The 22532-nt window shown below is 42.2% G+C and overlaps 1 protein-coding gene across 4 annotated transcripts in view; it reads right to left on the bottom strand.

Annotated features, from left to right (window-relative positions):
• IPO11 (importin 11) overlaps positions 1–22532 on the bottom strand; it is a 518704-nt gene that overhangs the window by 72362 nt on the left and 423810 nt on the right. For all 4 annotated transcript variants that reach the window (XM_077286029.1, XM_077286021.1, XM_077286008.1 and 1 more), the window contains exon 29: positions 19035–19125. In XM_077286029.1, coding sequence (XP_077142144.1) covers positions 19035–19125 — 91 coding nt within the window. The remainder of the gene's footprint in view (positions 1–19034; positions 19126–22532) is intronic.

Below are 22532 nucleotides of genomic sequence, written 5' to 3'. Positions count from 1 at the left end.
CAGATGTTCAATGATATTCAGGTCTGGGGACTGGGATGGCCATTCCAGAACAGTGTAATTGTTCCTCTGCATGAATGCCTGAGTAGATTTGGAGCGGTGCTTTGGATCACTGTCTTGCTGAAAGATCCATCCCCTTCATAACTTCAACTTTGTCACTGATTCATGAACATTATTGTCAAGAATCTGCTGATACTGAGAGGAATCCATACGTCCCTCAACTTTAACAAGATTCCCGGTTCCGGCAGTGGCCACACAGCCCCAAAGCCTGATGGAACCTCCACCAAATTTTACTGTGGGTAGCAAGTGTTTTTCTTGGAATGCTGTGTTTTTTTGCCGACATACATAACGCCTTTTTGTATGACCAAACAACTCAATATTGGTTTCATCAGTCCACAGGACCTTCTTCCAAAAAGAAATTGGCTTCTCCAAATGTGCTTTTGCATACCTCAGCCGACTCTGTTTGTGGCGTGCTTGCAGAAACGGCTTATTTCGCATCACTCTCCCATACAGCTTCTCCTTGTGCAAAGTGTGTTGTATAGTTGACCAATGCACAGTGACACCATCTGCCGCAAGTTGATGCTGCAGCTCTCTGGAGGTGGTCTGAGGATTGTCCTTGACTGATCTCACCATTCTTCTTCTCTGCCTTTCTGATTTTTTCTTGGCCTGCCACTTCTGGCCTTAACAAGAACTGTACCTGTGTTCTTCCATTTCCTTACTATGTTCCTCACAGTGGAAATCTCTGAGACAGCTTTTTGTATCCTTCCCCTGAACAACTATGTTGACTAATCTTTGTTTTCAGATCATTTGACAGTTGTTTTGAGGAGCCCAGGATGCCACTCTTCAGAGGAGATTCAAACAGGAGAACAACTTGCAAGTGGCCACTTTAAGTAGCTTTTCTCATGATTGCATACACCTGGCTAAGAAGTTCAAAGCTCAATGAGGTTACAAAACCAAAAAAAGTGCTTTAGTAAGTCAGTAAAAAGTAGGTAGGAGTATTTAAAACAAGAAAATGATAAGGGTGCCCATACTTATGCACCTGTCAAATTTTGTTTGAATGCAGATTGCACATTTTCTGTTAGTACAATAAACCTCATTTCAAGGCAGAAACATTACTGTGTCCAACAGTTATTAGATATATGAAACTGAAATAGCTGTTGCAAAAAAAAACATTTTTATAAAACATTAAGCTTAAGATTAATAGGGGTGCCCAAACTTTTTCATATAACTGTATATATGTATAGTCCTGGATAACCCCTTTAAGTCTTTTACTCCGACATGCTGGTGGTTCAGACTCCCAAAACCTAGAGACTGGTTTGCTTTACATATGCTAAACAGATTAGTAGACTACATAAATTGAAGCATTGACATTCTCTTCTAACCATGACCTGATGACATTATCCTTTTATAGTCAATCCAGCTTGGAATGGAATGCCACTCTGAGAAAATATACAGGAGATTAGATGAATACTGTCCTTCTAGCGATGCCTATGGGAAATGTTTAGCACATGTGAAGTGAAGATGTCCTGCTGCATGGTGGGAAAGCACACTAAATTGTTGCAATCCATCCTGGAGATGGCCTGGGGTGGGATTAATATATTGACATTAATGGATAAGAGGGATAATATTCTGCTTGCCACCACTGACATCGCTTACGCTCATGGCGAAAAACACAAAAAATGAATCTCAACAGGATTCAACACTAAATCTGATTGTATGCCCTGTCAAAGCTTTTTTTCATTGTTTGCCTACATATTTCTGATAATAAAACATTTGACATTCTAATTTATCTACACCAGAATAGATGGATGCTTGGGTGAGCTGCCAGTAAGCCAAAACATGTGCCCCTTTCAAAAAGGTGAAAAAAAAATTGAAACCACGGGCCATAGCAGCAGGAGACTTTGAACTATTCGTCTTAGCAAGCTGCTTGCACGACTTCCATGTTAGGATCCTGCCTGTTATTTTCCATCAACATAAATCTCGTCCTGCCTCATTTTCATTGTCTGTTTCCGTAGAATGTAGAGTGGAACAGCGGGCAGGCCTAGTGTCGGAAGCTGCAAACAGCATCAGGATGGGAAATACACGTGGCCGTAACAGTCCAATAGCGATATATGAATATACTGCAGAGCAACATTGGAACTTCAAAGCAAAATATCTAGTATACTTCAACCACGAATATATACAGAAAAGAGAAAAAAAAAACTATAACATTTATTCAGCATATCGTCCAGTGACCATGAGAAACACGGTGCACAGAAGCACGTGGGAGAGTCAATCCCACACAGAAACTTCCAAGGTAGTAGGGAATTCAGCATACACAAGTAGATAAAATCAACGTTTATTCCAAAACTGTTAAAATCATCATCATCAGTGAATATTCCAGAAAAAGATTAGGTAAGTCACGTCATGTTCACTGGTTGCGCACGTAGTTCATAGGGCCGGACCTGCATACAAAGGGGCGTAACTAAGTGGCTACCTGGTGTTCGCTGGAGCGCCTGACGGTGGAGACAGACTGGGCTGCAGGTAGACGCCAATGCCCACTTCTAGGCAGGGCCAGTGCTGCAGCTGCCGATCCCAGGGGTTGTGTTAGCGGATGCGTGGAGACGCGGCAGAGGTCACTGACTAACCGGAATTTGGAGATTGACAGACTACGTGGATGTAGGAGACAGGTTCGTGTTCAGATCTGTAGATATCAGGAACCATTGTGGAGCTGGCCGTACTAGGACCAGGAACAAAGGATACTGGACTGGCTGGTATAGAAACCGCAGACACAGTTTCAGAAAAGGATGTCGCCGAAGTGGTGACAGGAACATGGGCAAACTATACTGGACTAACGGCAACTCAGGATATGGGGATAACTTCACTATCAGAACACAGGATACAGGAATATTACTAACATACTAGGGACAGGGGACCTGGCAACATACAGATGCACACACACCAAACCACCTAATGTAAGTACAGGGGTTGCTCGGGTACCTCCTAATTGGGGAGGGTGCCTTTTATACAAGAGGACTCCCAGCTACTGGATGGGAGACACCTTACATGTGCTCAAATTAACTAAATGACTCCCAGCTGGTAACTGGGGGAATTTTACTATGTGAATGCGGTGCACCTTTAAGAATTGGGGAGCACATGCACCATGCACACAGCTGGAACACAATGCAACATGCACAGGGAAGGAGGAGGGAGTATGAGAGGAGCACGTTGGGGTCAGGGCGGAGAGTAAGCTGGTGTCACCGCATGATGTGAGGGGGGAACCATGTGGAGGCGCGCACCAACACTACACCTTCCTTTCAGAGCTCCACAGTGTATTCAAATAACAGTTTCCCACCACATATGGGGTATCGGCGTACTCAGCAGAAATTACACAACAAATTCTGGGGTTCATTTTCTCCTGCTACCCTTGTGAAAAAAATGGGGCTAAAGAAACATTTTTGTGGGAAAATTCAATTTTTTTTCACTTTCGCGGTTCAACGTTGTAAAATTTTGTGAAGCACCTGTGGGTTCAAGGTGCTCATCACTTGTCTAGATAAATTCCTTGAGGGGTGTAGCTTCCAAAATGTGGTCACTTGTGGGTGATTTCCATTGTTTAGGCACATCAGGGGCTCTCCAAACGCTACATGGCATGCCCTATCAATTCCAACCAATTTGACGTTCCAAGAGTCAAATCACGCTCCGTCTCTTCTGAGCCCTGCCTTGTTCCCAAACAGTGGTTTTCCACAGCATATGGGGTATCGGCGTACTTAGGAGAAATTGCGCAACAAATGTTGGAGTACATTTCTCCCGTTACCCTTGCGAAAATAAAAAAAAAATTTTGAGGCTAAAGCAACATTTTTGTGGGACAAAGTAAAATGTTAATTTTTTACTTCCGCATTTCTTTAATTCCTGCGAAGCACCTAAAGCAGGCCTGCACAACATACAGCCCGCAGAGCTGTTCGGGAAGTGTAAGCGCCTTCTTACTGCATTCAAACATGTTCGAGTCTGTCAGACGTGAATACATTTGAAAATGGCGGCACGGGAAAGGGGTAGTGGAGTGCTCGTCAGCCCGTGCCTTACGTGCAGCAGCGGGATGAGGTCTACATGCTGCTAACGTCAACACGCTGCTTTTGGCGCCTGGGTCACACAGGCAGAGAGACATTGGGCACTGGTAAGCGGTCCAGGAGGAGCTGAAGATTAAATGTCTTGTTATTTTAGATGTGGGCGGGTCGGGGGATGGGCGGGCTGAATTGCTACAAGGCCACATAATGTGGCAATTTGAGACATTATGGAACAATTAGGGGAGATTGGGAAATGGAGCAAAATATAACGAGGGGGGAAAAGGGCAGTGTGAGGGGAGATTTTAGAGAAGGACTCTGTGTGTGTGTGTGTGTGAGGGGGGTAATTTGGAGAAGGGCAGTGTGTGGGGTGTTTTTTTGGAAAGGGGCAATGTGTAGTAATCCATAATGTGTTTCATAGCTATGTTAAACCTTAAAAAGTGCCAAAACTTAGAGATTTGAGATAACGAAGAGGATTTGCTACAAAACATTCAGTTTATGCTGGGTTGTGTCCACAATGATTTTTTTGGAGCAGAAACTATCCAAATCTTTCTCAAATACTCAAAATCTTGGTCGGGTAATGTATTAATGATGGTTCGGTGATATATTCATCTGACTATCTCTTTAAAAAATTTTTGTCAGTCCTTGGTATCAATTCAGTATGGCGATGTTGCCCTTGGGACAAAAAATTTTGTGCACCCCTGACCTAAAGGGTTAATAAACCTCTTGAATGCGGTTTTGAGTATGTTGAGGGGGGAAGGGGGTGTGCAGTTTTTAAAATGGTGTTATTTTGGGTACTGTCTGTCATAATAACTAAAAGTTTGAAAATTGCAACATTTTTGCTAACTTTACGGTATCTCCACAAACAAAAACAAGGAATATCGTCCTAAATTTACCACTTACATCCGTTGAAGTGTTCCAGGGTTATTACCACATAAAATGACACTAGTCAGAATTGTAAAATGTGGCCTGGTCAGGAAAGTGTAAACTTGACAGGCAGTGGGGGTTTGATGTGAAGGGGCTCCTCTGTCAACAACTGAGGAAATTCTGTTGCTTGTTTACATTGGAAACATGTACTAGCTTCCAAGGTTCCCCCTTCTATCTGTGACAGGATTGTGGGAAAAATGGGAAAAGAATGGAAAGAGAAAAAAGTTAGGAGTCTCAAAAAAAAAAAAAAAAAAAAAGAGGGAAAAAACACTTTATACAGAATTGATTTTTTTTTCATCATTTCACCGCACTTTTAATTTATATTTTTCCCATTTTATAGTTCATTGTATGGTCAAATGAACTAATTGATTCAAAACTACAACTTGTCTTGCTAGAAAAGAAAGGGCAGAAAATAAATTGCCATGGTTGGAAGGAGTTAAAAAAAAATAACATGAAAAATATAATTCAAGCCAAACTTAGCAACTTTCGTGTAGACCTTTTGGAACCTACATAGTTTTATGGGGTATAGGTCTTTGGATTTGTATCTTCAGTCATTAGTTTCACTCACTTTTACCCAACTATACATTTAAAAAAAAAAAAAAGATTGTTCTGATACTTTTACTTTTTCTACTACCTGGATTTCTTTGTTTATTTCTTTACCCATAGTGCTTCTTTTATTCGGCACAGCGCTGTAAGTTAAGGTCACAGTAATTACCATCAGGATCTGTCATCATGCCTGCATCTCTCAGTGTCCACAAGATATCACAAAGACTTGACCTTTCGGAGCAAGTAAAGAAACCTGCCTGTTTTCTAAAGAGTCGAACAAAGTCCTCCGGGACTAAATCAATTTCATTGCTACTTGCTAAGTACTTTAATTCAACATAAACCTGATGCAGACTCTTCCGATTATTTACTCATTTCCCCTGTTCAGTCATAACCTCGAAAAAAAAAACGAAAGAAAGGATATAATTAGCTCATTCGGAATTTTACTAAAGGGCCTTTAAATGAAAAATAAAAAAGTATTTCTGACTACTGGAAAATGATCTTCCGGCTTGTACGTCTCCGGTTAATTGGCTAACACAAGCTTTACAGAATACATTTCTTGTTTCGATCTGATCTGCCGTGTACGACACCCGAGGATGACCCTGGAGTTGGGACAGAATAGAGCATTTGTTCAAGTATCAAAGCACAACAGATGTAAACAGCTTGGAACGGAAGGCGAGATCAGCCGGGCCCAGAAGTAGCCACAATTCACTGCGACACCGCTAATCTGTCAGGTAGCAGATCATCAAACAAGAAGAATCAGGGGAAAAGGCTGAGTAGAAAAGTAAAATCAATCTATCTAACATCTATCAATCAAATGACAGTATTTTTGGAATATAAAATGTACTTTGTTCCCTCAAATTTGGGGAGAAAATGGGGGTGCGTCTTATAATCTGAATTGTAGCTGCAGTGGAGCCAGGGTCGCTGCTGCAGGAAGCTTCTGGCGGTGGCAGGAGTGGGGCAATACTGTGGGCCCCACTCTGATAGCGGTGTGAGGTCTACATCAACATGTTGTAAAAGCCTGGAGCCCCGCACTTTCTATAGTCTTTAATGCAGTGGTCCCAGGAAAAATTTCCGCCGGAGATGCAGCATGCTCAGATTAAGATCTTGACACTGTCTTCGGCGGACATTTTTTCCGAAATTCACCGCCTGGGGCCCACAGCATCTCCTGCCTCCGCTAGCTTCCTGCAGCAGCGACCCTGCCTCCAGGACCCCCTTCCATCACCGCCGCCCCTCAGGTAAGCTACCGTAAAACAATTATAACCGGCCCACCTTTTATTTTAAAAAAAAAATAATATCTCATATCAATCTATTCTTCTTATATCTCTCTATCTCGAGTTTATTAAACTTCTTATGTTGTTTTTTATTTTGCTTCCTTACATAGCAATAACATATCTGCTTATGCCATCCATCATATATCTTATATGTTTCCATCTTGTACTTACAACACCTCGGATATATCGCTCTATATCATATCTGTCTCCGTCAGTCCAAAATCTATTCAGACATATTACAGTAAGTCTATCAATATATCTTTTATTTTTAAGGTTCTGAGCCTTCTCCATCAGGGCGACGAACCACAATTTACAAAGTGGAGTATTGTGATCAAATTCGGGATGATCTACAATCTGATGTGACAGCTTCCCGAATCACATTTTATATTCAAAGCGCGGAGTGCACATAGTCTTGTGCTGCGAGGGAAGCTGCTTACAAAATTTCATTAAAAGAGAAACCAAAAAAACCCTCTGATGAACAATTCTTAGTGAGTTGGCAAAGCCTGGGAGGAAATGGAGCTGTGAAAACTGAAAGTTACAGGCTTGTATTTTGGATGACTTACGTCTTATACAGCAGTCAAAAATATTTACGCTATTGTGCCTCTGTTACATGGCGTCGAGGAAGATGTCAATCTGAGCAAAGAATGGAGCACAATTTTTCCATGGGTCATAGACTGCCGAAAACACAGTTTATTTGAAGAGGTCATGTGTAAGCGGAGAGGCAAAGTTTACACCTTCCAGCTTCTGCTACGTTTAAAAGAGAATCAGAAGCAAAGATGTCTGTTGTGCTTAATTAAGTCTAAAACTGGGCCGTGCCTCCTACCACCTCTCAGTATGGAAGGCGATTAAAAAAATGCAATGCAAAAGACATAAAGGGACACAAAGCCCCCAATAATTTCTGCAAACCAGTCATATTTGCATATTATGTACAGATAGATCACTTTGCTATTTCGTACTACTACATAAGGTCCAATGTTCTATGTTTCAGTACCACTAATGATGAGCGAACGTAGGTGTTATCCGAGAATGCAAACAGGCAATCCCTGCATGTGTTACCGCTGTCGAACAGCCGCGAGACATGCAGGAGCGCGGACTCGAACATATTTTTTTAGCACGACGAAGTCAGTCGGTTAACACTCTACCATTTCGGCACCAACTAGATGACGATGGTGAGTAGAGCATGTCGGTTTTAAAACTTCTTGCTCAACCTACGAGTTAAATTTATTTAAAAAGTAACATCATTACAGTAAAGTGCCTGGAATGATATGATTATTTCCATATCTGTTTATTATAAGTCTATGTTATCTGTTGTCTCAAAATCCATTGGCAAATTCTTATGCAAATAAGCTTGCTATTGCAGGGGCTTGGCCTGCATCTACAGCACCCCAGCCTCTTTCTGCTCCAGCGCCGGCCTCCTGCCAGTGAATGACGCTGTCACCTGCTCACTCCGGCATACATTTCACGCAGATGGGGTCAATCGTAGGGGTGGTGCATGTGCGGTAACTTGCTGATGACATTGCAAATGTCAGACTATCAATCTGCGCATGTGCCGACCTTGGGAATGATGGCATTTCGACAAGATGGTTGCTGAGGTAGTAGTTCACTGAGAAGAATTACCTGTCAATCACTGGAAGGAGGCCAGTGCCAGGAGGAGAAAGAGGCCGGTGCCAGGAAGGGAAAGAGGCCAGTGCCAGGGGGAGAAAGAGCCCGATGCCAGGAGAAGAAAGAGGCCTGTGCCAGGAGGAGAAAGAGGCCGGTGACAGGATGAGAAAGAGGCCGGTGCCAGGATGAGAAAGAGGCCGGTGCTAGGAAGAGAAAGAGGCCGGTGCCAGGAAGAGAAAGAGGCCGGTGCCAGGAAGAGAAAGAGGCTGGTGCCAGGAAGAGAAAGAGGCCGGTGCCAGGAGGAGAAAGAGGCCGGTGCCAGGAGGAGAAAGAGCCCGGTGCCAGGAGGAGAAAGAGCCCGGTGCCAGGAGGAGAAAGAGCCCGGTGCCAGGACAAGAAAGAGACCGGTGCCAGGAGGAGAAAGAGACCGGTGCCAGGAAGAGAAAGAGGCCAGTGCCAGGAGGAGAAAGAGCCCGGTGCCAGGAGAAGAGGCCGGTGCCAGGAGGAGAAAGAGGTCGGTGCCAGGAGGAGTAAGAGGCCGGTGCCAGGAAGAGAAAGAGGCCGGTGCCAGGAGGAGAAAGAGGCCGATGCCAGGAGAAGAAAGAGGCTGGTGCCAGGAGGAGAAAGAGGCCGGTGCCAGGAAGAGAAAGAGGCCGGTGCCAGGAAGAGAAAGAGGCCGGTGCCAGGAAGAGAAAGAGGCCGGTGCCAGGAGGAGAAAGAGGCCAGTGCCAGGAGAAGAAAGAGCCCGATGCCAGGAGAAGAAAGAGGCCTGTGCCAGGAGGAGAAAGAGGTCGGTGCCAGGAAGAGAAAGAGGCCAGTGCCAGGAGGAGAAAGAGCCCGATGCCAGGAGAAGAAAGAGGCCTGTGCCAGGAGGAGAAAGAGGCCGGTGCCAGGAAGAGAAAGAGGCCAGTGCCAGGAAGAGAAAGAGGCCGGTGCCAGGAGGAGAAAGAGGCCGGTGCCAGGAGGAGAAAGAGGCCGGTGCCAGGAGGAGAAAGAGGTCTGAGAGCTGTAAGTGCAGACCAAGATCCTGCACTCGCAAGCTCAATTGCATAAGAATTTGCAGATGGATTACAAAACAAAGGAGACATGTACTTATGAAATATAAATATGGATGTAATCATCATTACAGGTACTTTACTTCAGGGGTCTAAAAACTCGCTGACGAGTTAGCATTTAATATGATACCATGACCTGCGTTCTATCCTTTATATTCTAGCTGCAGCCAGTGTCACGTAGCACTGCATGCGCCAGTCCAGACAGAATGGTGGATTTCATGCTTTGTTAGGTAAAATAAAGTTTGATAAGCTTTTACATTAAAATCATTTGTAAATCTCTAAATAAGGGAATAAAAGGATAATCGTCATGTAAACAGATTTAAATATGTTGAATAAAGTCAAAGTCATATTAATTTTAGAGAACAGATTGGTAGAAAAATATCATTTTAGGACACTAAAATAGATTGTAATAGAAATGCTTAGTATCGGGTCAAACCAGGCTAAGATGGAAGTGGGTATGTGCAGAGGAGGATCTGGCATAGGGCCCCTAACCATGGCTGACAGGCTCTAGGTCACCTCTGGCACTAGGATCCAGGTGCGCCTGCAACCTATGAAAACTTATGGCTGCTGCACATCTGCATTTATGTCAAATGCTAAACTCCATAGTTAGCATATCTGGCCCTCGGAGATTAAGGAGGTCCTGGATGATGCTATCAGCCTAAAGCTAATTAACATTGAAATAACTTAAATTAGTAGCTCATATTGACGAGATCGCGCTGAGCTGTCAACTGCAAATCACACTTGACTGAAGTAAATATAGGTTACTATCCATCAAATACAACATGTACTTGGAGAGTATCTCCTGGCAAATCTTAAAGGGCATCTGTCAGGAGAATCAACAATCCAAAGCCATCTGTATGGTCATGCAGGTCATAGAAATTTGTGTCAAATGATACCTTCATATCCGCAATCTGATAAATGGTTTCCCCAAAAAAATAAACATTTTTCAAATATGCAAATTATCTGATTAATTTGGCAAAGGGATCTTTTTAGTCATTTGCATACAAAAAAATGTGGATTTTTGAGGGAACTATTCATCAGATTGCAGCTATCAAGGTATCATATGACACAACTTTCCACGACCTGCGTGCCCATATAGGCGGCTCAGGAGGGATGATCCTACTGACGGATGCCCTTTAAAGGAATCTTCCAGAGTTAAAACTGATCTATTACTTGTCCTGTGGATAAGCGGAGTCTGATCACTGGGACAACTCACTGATTCTCAAAAAATGACAATCCACCGTTTTAAAGGACTGTCATTTTAGTCAAGAATGTATGATGCCGTAAAGCCTATGGAGCTGATGGAAAATGAGTGCTTAGCCCAGTTATATGCATAAGTCCCATAAAGTTTGAATGAAAAGGTAGGACATTTTCCATTGCCGCTCCATTCACATTGGGGACAAGAGACTCCTGATCTGGTGAGTGGAGGCGGCAGCCATGGCATGGTATTAAGTCAACTTTAATAGGATTTTCCCAGAAACGAAACCTATTACACCTCACCAGTGCTTCTGGTATGGTTCTATGCTGTCTTCCTGTCGTTTTCATGCGCTGGTGGCAAATGACGGGCGGTCGCCCTCTGGATGAATGGAAATAGGAACCAAGTTCCCCTCGAAATTCCTGATCTGAAGTCTTTCCTTTCTAAATCTTCCACCCCTTCCTTTGCTGAAGCATGCCATCCCCGACAGCCTTCTTCTACACTCTATATGTTGTACATGTTCATTGATCAGTGATAAAGGTGAGAATAGGGAGGACATGACACAAAGGATTCCTGATAAGTGTGATGCAGTGAAGCTGAAGGGGTCAGACAGCAGAAAACCTGAGAACACAGCAACACTGCCCCTGCTCCTAAAGTTAATGATAGGAGAAAGCTTTAGGGGGCGCTATAGTGGATACAGAACTGTGATATGATCCGTCCCCGGACATTTTGGGGCTAGTGGCATCTGGTACTTTGTGGACAGAGAGAAAGGAAAACATGTATGCACAGTAGGAGACTAAACAGCGGACCGAGTATGGCTACAGCTCAGAACAAAGCTCCTTGGCATCTTTGCTTTTAGATAAACTTTAGTACCTGTATTTTTTTCTCATAATGCAAATTTTAAAATATATTTTTAAAAGTATGAATTACCCCCTTAATTTTTTTCCCCTGATTAACAAGTGATTGCTGAGGCCCCATAGATCCCAAGTCCATTAGTCCCAAAGTCATCTGTGTGAAGAAAAGGGTGGTGGTACGGATGCTCATGTACCAGGCACCAACATCAGGTGGCCATACACATTAGTTTGTTTCCATTACCTAGGCACATTTCCATCACACCTTTGGTGTTCTGAAAAAAAATAAAAATAGAAAAAAAAATCTAATAAATCCAAACAGTAAAAGCGGCCTGGCTCCCGAATAAGGCCAGAGGTCTGCATCAGAAGAAGGCACATTTTGATCTTTTCTTTGTGCCGCTCCACTGATCCTCGGCAGTAGCGGAAATCAAAATGCAGGGGGAAATAAATGCAGATCCCATATCAAACAATCATCGCGAAAGCCACTGCAAGCCTCTCATTAGACTTCACAAGTCACAACGTCACTCAGGGATTGACAAGAGCCATTATTAGGAAGAAACACTGGCTGACAGATCTAACAATGATCAGGTCTAACTTATGATTTAATTGCAATTTACTTTAATTAAGGAAGCACCTCAGCAGGGAAGACGTGAAACTCTTCTAAGTCTTTCTCTCGCTCAATGTGAGCTCAAGTAATGGGGTTTAATTACAAGGTAAATGCTTTATGACAAATTCATTTAATTAACTGCCTATATGTAAGAAACGCTAAACAGACTGCGTTCCTGAAGCCTAGACTGCAGTAAGTGCCTGCTAATATCCGCCCCAATAGTGGTTACCAGCAAAGTAACGATTAACCCTATCCTCAGCTGAGGCTAACGTCATGTAGGGCAAGCAGAAAAAAACACCAAAATCCCGCTACACTCACATTAATGTAAAGTTCTTAGATTCCATTGTTCTAGGACACAAAAACATGAAATTTATTTTTAAAGAGAACTTGTCACCAAGAAAATATAGTCCAACCTGTAGGCATCGTGCTGTAGAGCAGGAGAAGCTGAGTAGATTGATGTATAATTGTGTGGTAAAAGGTTCAGTATAACCTGTGCTTTAATCATTTAATCCTCTGGTGTTTCTGAGATTTTCAGTCCAGTGGGTGGTCCTATCAGTGACTGACAGCCCACTGGACTGAAAGTTTCAGAAAACAACAGAGGTTTAAGTCAATAAAACACAGGTTATACTGAATATTTTCCCACAAAACTATATATCAATGTGCTCAGCTCTTTCTGCTCTATAACATGGTGCCTGCAGATTGAATGCATTTTCATGGTAACAAGTTCATTTTAAACAATTTGATGATTTTTGAAATTTTGCTGTCGTTATACTGCTCATCTTTGGACTAGCCGACCATTCGATGTGTATGAGGGTGGCCCGATTTCCCTCCAGTGGTAGAGGTGGTAGGAAACAAGAAGTAGGAATGTTGGATTTCAACATGTGGAGATGATCCTTTGCCGGAGATGTCGCGCAGTGGGTGAGTCGTCTCTTCGTATTGCAAGGATGTCAAACGCAAATACACAGTGGGCAAAATTAAAAATCTGGACATAGTCGTGGGCCAACCTGGATATTTATTAAAAAATATCTATAAATGAGGAAGTTTTTGCTTATCATGAAATATAACAATGAACCTTTTCATAAGAAAACACATTTTTAATAACCCCTTCACGACCTGTGACGTATAGGCACATCATATGTCATGTTCCGGAATTTGATGCGGGCTCCGGCGCTGAGCCTGCATCTTTTCCGGCACATGACAGCTGATTTGATCCGCTGTAATGTGCCCCTAACAGCTGCAGGTGGAATCACAATCCTGGTATAACATGTTAAATGTCGCTGTCAATCTGTGACAGTGGCATTTAACTTGCCCTTACAGGAAGTGAGTCACAAACCCCACCCATCAGCGCCCTGTCACATGATCACGGGGCTCTGATGGGTCGGCATGACAACTGGGGTCAGCATTCATAGGATTATTACTGCTACACATAGCAGGGCTGAAGCCCTGCGTCACAGTTGGTGAAGGCATTACTACGGGGCGTGTTGTAAACAGCCTTGTAGTAACCAAGGAGGTGATGGAAATGGGATTTGTAATAAGAGTATGCGCTGTCTATTGGTAGGCCAGCTCTAGTAAACAGTTGATATCTAGTAGACAGTTGATAATTCTCGCGGGCCAAACAGCTATAATGCGGGCCAGGTTTGGCTTGTGGCCCTGAATTTGACATGTATGCCCTACAGACAACACGTGTGTATGGAGAGGGGAAAGGTAGAGCTGTCAACCAAATGAGAGTCAAATATGTATGTGGTCTCTCGATTGTTCCATGGAGAAAGGAGAATTGGAAAATCGTGACGAGTAGCGACCGGTTTCCCATAATCTACACTTCTAAGGCTGGCTTCACACGTCTATGTTTCCAGTCTGAGTACAGATCCTTTATCCAAATTGGCTGTAGGTCTCCTGACCTGAACTCATCAGCCTCATAGACCTATGTAAGACTGTTGAGTTTAGGTCAGGAGAGCTGCAGTCGATCTTGACATCATGGTCCATACTCTAAACACAGATGCATGAAACCGGCCTAACTGAAATAAACATGAAAGTGGTAACATGAGCATTCAAAGACTAATCTGCATGGCCACCTGTACTCATACTAGGTAACTGATATGTTGCTTGTAATCATTTTACAGTGAAACGGTGCCCATGTACCTTCGATAGTTGTTCTCTAAATGCACATTCACTCCTAGTCTACCCACTATCTCACCACCTAACACATATTTAGCTGAGCATACAAGCGTTTTCCATGGGGAGAAAAGAATGAGCTGCTGCCCCACCATTCTGGCGGTGGCTTTTCTCCTTAGGATCAAGGGCTCAGGTACATTGATTCTTCTTTCTGCTGTCAGGGAAGAATTATATACAGCTTACTTTGGGATTTAAATTGGGAATCCCAATGGTAAGAGGGAGCAAAATCAATGCAAAATATGTGGGTACAAGATAAATAGAATAATCATACTAATAATAATATGGCGCCTACTTGTGCTTGTCCCCCGTGAGAAGTGCAGCTGTGACAGCAGGAGTATCCATTTTTTAGAGGGGAGAAAAGGCCGAGAAGGAAAGTATAAATTAATTATGGAAGATGACCTGAGCTCTGCATCTAGACTGTGCTTAGAACATCTGCTTGACTGCCTGAAAAATGTGCAAAGTAAGGCCTCATTCACACGAGAAAATCAGTCCACATTTCACCAGTGTTATTTCCTGGCGTTACAGACACATATGTATCCTAACAGAACCGCTGAAAACGTACAGCATAACCAGTTTGTACAGAAATAATACAGTCATTACTGGAGGAAAAGTCATGATAATGTCTTGTGTGACTATCGATTCCCTGGTAACATTGATGCATACCACTGTATGACTATATTGATTTGCCAACTAGTCTTCCCGACTATGGAAGCTTTCCTTCTACAGTTAATAGGTTTACTGTATTTTATGGACGGAATCGGCATAGAACACATACCTACCTTCTTGGGCCATACTTTAAATAACCTAATAATCAGTAATGCCAAGTATATCGGACAGAAAAAAGCCTAAAATCCATGGAATATGTCAGCCAGCCACCACAAAGATCAAACCGATATAAGACATTGGACACACACTGCAGCCAAATACGTTATTTCCAGGATAGAGGTATGATTAAGGCTAAGTCAGGGTCAGCTGCCAACCATAAAGGGTGAAGGACAGTTCAGGCTCTCTAGGTGCCCTCCTCCGGTACTTTTCTTCTTAGGGCTGCACTAGAGTCAGCTATTAGTTCCCTGTGTTAAATGGTTGATCAGGAGCATTTTTTTGTCTCCAGGGTCAGTTTTTTTACAAAAAAAAATCATCTTCACCCTCCCAGGTCCAGCACTGAGTCTCAACCGCGGCTCCTGGTATCTGTTACTGGTCTGCATGTCGACAGCTCTGCGACCAAAAACAGAGCTCGGCGGCTTTGGTCGCGTTGGCGATATACAGTACAGACTCACCTCAGTACAGACTTGGACTTACCTTCTCATTTAAAGATTTTTCTGTATTTTCATGACTATGAAAATTGTAAATTCACACTGAAGGCATCAAAGCTATGAATTAACACATGTGGAATTATATACTTAGCAAAAAAGTGTGAAACAACTGAAATTATGTCTTATATTCTAGGTTCTTCAAAGTAGCCACCTTTTGCTTTAATGACTGCTTTGCACACTCTTGGCATTCAAGAGGAAGTCACCGGAAATGGTTTTCACTTCACAGGTTTAGGAAGTGGGATTTCTTGCCTTATAAATGGGGTTGGGACCATCAGTTGTGTTGAGCAGAAGTCTCGTGGATACACGGCTGATAGTCCTACTGAATAGACTGTTAGAATTTGTATTATGGCAAGAAAAAAGCAGCTAAGTAAAGAAAAACGAGTGGCCATCATTACTTTAAGAAATGAAGGTCAGTCTTTCCGAAAAATTGGGAAAACTTTGAAAGTGTCCCCAAGTGCAGTTGCAAAAACCATCAAGCGCTACAAAGAAACTGGCTCACATGAGGACCGCCCCAGGAAAGGAAGACCAAGAGTCACCTCTGCTTCTGAGGATAAGTTTAATCGAGTCACCAGCCTCAGAAATCGCAGGTAAACAGCAGCTCAGATTAGAGACCAGGTCAATGCCACACAGGTTTCTAGCAGCAGACAAGTCTCTACAACAACTGTTAAGAGGAGACTTTGTGCAGCAGGCCTTCATGGTAAAATAGCTGCTAGGAAACCACTGCTAAGGACAGGCAACAAGCAGAAGAGACTTGTTTGGGCTAAAGAACACAAGGAATGGACATTAGACCAGTGGAAATGGGTGCTTTGGTCTGATGAGTCCAAATTTGAGATCTTTGGTTGAAACCACCGTGTCTTTCTGCGACGCAGAAAAGGTGAAGGGATGGACTCTACATGCCTGGTTCCCACCGTGAAGCATGGAGGAGGAGGTGTGATGGTGCTTTGCTGGTGACACTGTTGGGGATTTATTCAAAATTGAAAGCATACCGAACCAGCATGGCTACCACAGCATCTTGCAGTGGCATGCTATTCTATACTGTTTGCGTTTAGTTGAACCATGATTTATTTTTCAACAGGACAATGACCCCAAACACACCTCCAGGCTGTGTAAGGGCTATTTGACCAAGAATGAGAGTGATGGGGTGCTACACCAGATGACCTGGCCTCCACAGTCACCAGACCTGAACCCAAACGAGATGGTTTGGGGTGAGCTGGACTGCAGAGTGAAGGCAAAAGGGCCAACAAGTGCTAAGCATCTCTGGGAACTCCTTCAAGATTGTTGGAAGAACATTCCCGGTGACTACCTCTTGAAGCTCATCAAGAGAATGCCAAGAGTGTGTAAAGCAGTCATCAAAGCAAAAGGTGGCTACTTTGAAGAACCTAGAATATTAGGGTATGTGTCCACGTTCAGGATTGCATCAGGATTTGGTCAGGATTTTTCATCAGTATTTGTAAGCCAAAACCAGGAGTGGGTGATAAATGCAGAAGTGGTGCATATGTGTCTGTTATACTTTTCCTCTAATTGTTCCACTCCTGGTTTTGGCTTACAAATACTGATGAAAAATCCTGACCAAATCCTGATGCAATCCTGAACGTGGACACATACCCTTAGACATAGTTTCAGTTGTTTCAGACTTTTTTGTTAAGTATATAATTCCACATGTGTTAATTCATAGTTTTCATGCCTTCAGTGTGAATGTACAATTTTCATAGTCATGAAAATACAGAAAAATCTTTTAATTGAGAAGCTGTGTCCAAAGCTCATCGATTGGCTGCAGTGCTGTCGACGTGACATTGGTTTTGAAGACAACAACAGACAGCGGGAGCAGAAGTGGAGGAGACTCCACTCTGGATCCAGGGAGGGTGAGTAAAATTGGGCTTTTCTTTTTAAACAAACTGTGGCAGGGTGACAAGGATTTTCTGAAGTTCTCACCAGGAGACAGAACCACGGTAAGATGACCTAACATTCTTTTTTATTTTATTTTGGATGGAACCATTGTACATATTACACCATCCACTTTGTACAATGTATAGTATTTTCCCGAGAGACATTGTGGACGTCATTGACTCAGTGAAGTCTGATCCAATAAGTGTCAGAACTTCTACTTTCAGACCGATCAAGGCGGCAATAACTGAAATAGATAGGATGAGAGTGATACGTTGCTACAGTTAATTACTCCATGACATTTCTAATGTAGATTGACAAATCCCACAACCCGCAAGTAATCAATCTAATTTACAGTGTTCCAGGTCCCCACTCGAGCTAAGGCACTGGATGATGATGTCCAAGCAGCAGTTGATTGTCACATCTTATTTAGCGGCGCTGGCATTAATAACAATACATGGTTCAGAGCTACGGATACATTTATAGCCTTGGTCGCTTTGGAAAAAAACCTCAAAGCTGCAATTTTCAATCTTCTTACCTTTTCCAATAGTAAATTCATTAAAAACGATTCATTTACACCTAATTAAACGCTTTGCTACCGGCCTTGAAGTGTGCCTACATGAACACCCCACAGAATGAAGACAGAGCACAAGAATGGCGCGAAGGTTGTGTGCGACACCGGCCTCTCTGCGGTATGTGACTTAATGCCCCCTAAATGGTTTTCTTAGAGAAGATACCGTCAGGAAGTGATGATTAGTAAACTTTATCTTGTGTGTGTAATTGCAGTCGTGTTCGATATACTGCTGGTTTCTCGAGTGCGCGGATTGGAAGACCCAGCCCGCAGTTATTTGACTGAAGATGAAGATTGACGTAAGGAAATTAGAGCGCAGGTTAAAGATGCTATTAAGGCGCAGACATGAGTGGAAAATGACTTGCTCCGGGGGGGTTCTTGTAGCTCCTTTGGGCAAGAGAAGAAATGTTTAGTAGCTTAAATGCTCTCCATCTGAACAGGAAGGCCAGGAGGTTTATCAATTCTAGATCAATGGTGGGCAACCTGTGGTGGCCCGCTGGTGCTTCTCTGATACAGCCTGTGATGATGAACCAGACCGCGGGGAAGGCAGGAGGTAGAGGACATTACCAGGTAGATTACATTATGGCTATATCTCATAGAGTCAGCATGGTCTTTAACAAAGTCAAGAAACAGGTTGATGCAATAAAGTGAACAGTAGATGCTAACAGGTCCATACAGCGCGTCTAAGACTTGGTTCACACTCATGCAGGGCTCTCAGCTGACCACTAAGTTGGGGTTTCTCTCAAAATCTCTGAACAGAAGAATTTTGTCAGGAGCCCCGATAGAGCCATTCACTTTAATAAAGACAGCATGGTCAATGTGGCCTCCTTTCGGGCAGGATTCTTCTTTTTCGGACATGCACAAAACATGCCGAATCTTGTTTTTGGATCCCCAATGTAGTGCCCAGCGGAGAGCACAGTACCACAGTACGAGTGTGAACCTAACTTTCAATTTTATGTGTCCATGTGGACTTTCAATCTTGTGTACTTTTTATTATGTGGCATACCATTCTTTTCCTCTTATCCTGCTCCGTCGGAGGCTCATCCTCTTCATTCACCTGAATATCTTGCGGTTCGTTATGGGACCTTAACAGACAACTGGAAGCAAAAATAACAAAAATTAGATGCAAAATATTGCAGAACCAATAAAAAAAAAATATCACTAAAGGCGTTGTACAACATAAGAAAAACATGGCTGCATCCGCTGCAGAGGAAATCTATGGCCGGCTGCAGCTTCATATTGTATTCAGCAAATCGAACCCTCCTAATTATGATCCCCCGCCGCTCCTCTCAATGAATCTGGGGCATTAGCCCATTAGAAATCCGTAAAAGTTAAATATGAGATTAAGAACTACTGTAATAAAATACTAAGGAAAAGGAAGATGACTACTAAGGCCTGGCGCATGTTATTACTTTCATTGTCAATTTGGTGAACATCTCACTAATCAGCTGGATGTATAATTGGCTAGTAAAGAAAAATAATGTAAAGCGGTCTCTATAAATATGCGGGAAAACACGACATCCATTCTGGCCGCTATAATGAAGTCTTCAGGGATAAATGAGAACGCTGAGCAGAACTCATCTGCACTGAGACATCTACTAATATATTGACAGACAGAGCCGTAGCGGAAGAAGCTTTTATACTGCGCTTTATGTTCACACTTCACGTCATTTTATTTAGAAAGTGATGGCTGGAAAGCAGCACTCTGGGCTCACACTTTAACCCCCTCATGACTGATTTTATTTTCTTATTTATTTATATATATATATATTTTTTTTTTTTAGAGAGAGATTTTGGTAGTTTACCAGCCTTTGCCTTCTTAAGTGTTCCTATATAATTTCATTTGTTGGCATGTTTTTTTTTATAATTTTGTGACAATATTTAGTTATTTTTATTATGGGTAAATTATTTAATATTATTCAAAATTATTCTTGTTTTTCTATTTTTTCACTTGTTTTATTTTTCATTTCTATTTTCATATTATATCCCCCCAAAAGTCATGAAAAACACATTCTTTGCTACAAAACAGACATCCTTCAGGAAGCCCATACTCATTACATAAAAGTCGTCATCTAATGTTTATGGGGGGCCTTTCGACTGTCCCTCAACAGATCATGTCGGGAGACATAAGGTTGGATTTCAATCACTTGCTCCTTTTTATTTGGTGAGGAGATAAGGTGCTTTCAGATGAAAAAAAAACACAACAAGACGACATTTACAGAAATCACTTCATCTGAAGCCGTGCAAGCGTTGTTTTAGAGAGTAGCCATGGTTTTAATTTTTTATTTCATAAATTGATATTACAAAAATAATAACCTTTGTAATATATCTTATCATAGAAATCTGATTCTTTCTACTCCTGAACTGATCATTCATTCTCAAAATTCTTAATTCCTGGGGTAAAATCTGTCTTCAGTAAATACAGACATTACTGAGATTGGCGATGACAGTTGGTGCTTTCAAAATTCTATGGAGGGGGAGGAGCTAGAGGCCGACACAGACTTCCTGCTGCAAGTTCTCCTGAGATGACAGTTACAGCTCTCCACAGAACTTTATGAGCACCAACTGTCGTTTCAAAAGAAATTGTAGCAGAAAGTCTGCCTCTAGCTCCTCCCCCTCCATAGAATTTTAAAAGCACCAACTGTCCTCTCCTATCTAAATAATGGGAACATTTTGTGTCACTGAATAGATTTTACCCATGAATTGCTAGTGGAAAATCAGTCCAGATGGAAAAAGAAGCAGATTTCTCTGATAAGATAAATTACAAAGTTGCTTATTTTCACATGTACTATTGATTTGTACAATAAAAACTAAAACAACAGTCCCGATCAGTCAACTTGTCGATGGTGGGATGGCTTTTATGCTATTTTTTTAATCAAAAACAGTATTACTAAGAACTCTGTGTTATTTGAATGCACTTTTGCTTTTTGCTTATTTAGTTACAGCAGGGTTTTTGCTCATTTTGTTTCTTGTAGGTTTTGTATGCTTTATGGCCAATGTGAACATGTGCTTATGTGCTGCATGTATACCAACTCAAACCAAGACCAATTTTTGTGTTTGTGCTTTGTATTTTTGCATTCTGTGTGTGGCCTCCCTTTCCTGAGCTGGAAATTACATTTCAAGGCTTCCCTAGACTGGAGTCCATTGGTGGGGACCCGATCCTTTTGTATGCCCTAATTCACACAATGAGGTCAATTCTCACACATGGTAAGGTTTTTAATATTAGACAGCGTAGGACAATCCTGATCAGAGTCACCTTGTTGATGGTGGGATGGCTTTTATGCTATTTTTTTTTATCAAAAACAGCATTACTGAGAACCCTGTATTATTTAGATGAACTTTTTGCTTTTTTAGTTACAGCAGGGTTTTTGCTCATTTTGTTTCTTGTAGGTTTTGTATGTTTTATGGCTAATGTGAACATGTGCTTATGTGCTGCATATATACCAACTCAAACCAAGATCATTTTTTAAAAATTTTTCTTTGTATTTTTGCATTCTGTACATGCCGGGGTGTGGCCTCTCTTTCCGGAGGTGGAAATTACATTTAAAGGCTTCCCTAGACTGGAGTCCACAGGTCAGGACCTGGTCCTTTTGTCTGCCCTTATTCACACACTGAGATCAACTCTGACACATGGTAAGGTTTTTAATATTAGACAACGTAGGACAATCCCGATCAGAGTCACCTTGTTGATGGTGGGATAGCTTTTATGCTATTTTTGATCAAAAACATCATTACTGAGAACCCTGTATTATTAAGATGAACTTTTTGCTTTTTACTTTTTTAGTTACAGCAGGGTTTTTGCTCATTTGGTTTCTTGTAGGTTTTGTATGTTTTATGACCAATGTGAACATGCATTTATGTGCTGCCTGTATACCAACTTAAACCAAGCTCAATTTTTGTATTTTTTTTTAACAGTCTTTGTATGAAATTAGTATCTTCACATTTTCCAACTGCAGATCATGAGAAAGGACGCTACTATGTGCTATTAATAGTAGGAAATACCCTAACAATGGACATACAGTCTCACACTCCATATTGTTGTATACCGATTATTCATTTTTACTAACTAAAAAGCCAAATTGTCTGAAAATTCTTCTAATCTGTCAAGTCTGTAACATATACAATGTGCCCAGAAACGGTCTGGAGTCCCTGCAGACTACAAGGCTGTAGGCAATCTGTGTGCTGCCCTAAGGAGCTCCGCATGGCTTTGTATTACAGGACTATTTCCCACCAGAAGCAATGCTTCAAGGGAAGAATAGATGCATAACATGGCGACCTGACAGAACATGCTGCAGTTTTGTTCTGTCAGATTTCAGCAGAACCTGACAGGGAAAACTCTGTATGATAACTGAGGCAGAAGTTGTAATTAGGTGCCATACACTTCTATGGATGTCCTCTTACAGCTCCGTACAACCCAAGAGACCTGTTATATGGTCATGACCATGAGACCATAGAGTGCAACGTTTTTTTTTTCCTTTGCTGTGCAGCTTCATCCCAATGGTCT

This window comes from Ranitomeya variabilis, chromosome 1, assembly GCF_051348905.1.
Source record: "Ranitomeya variabilis isolate aRanVar5 chromosome 1, aRanVar5.hap1, whole genome shotgun sequence".
Taxonomy (NCBI): Eukaryota; Metazoa; Chordata; class Amphibia; order Anura; family Dendrobatidae; genus Ranitomeya; species Ranitomeya variabilis.
This window is presented reverse-complemented; position numbering and strand designations above follow the sequence as displayed.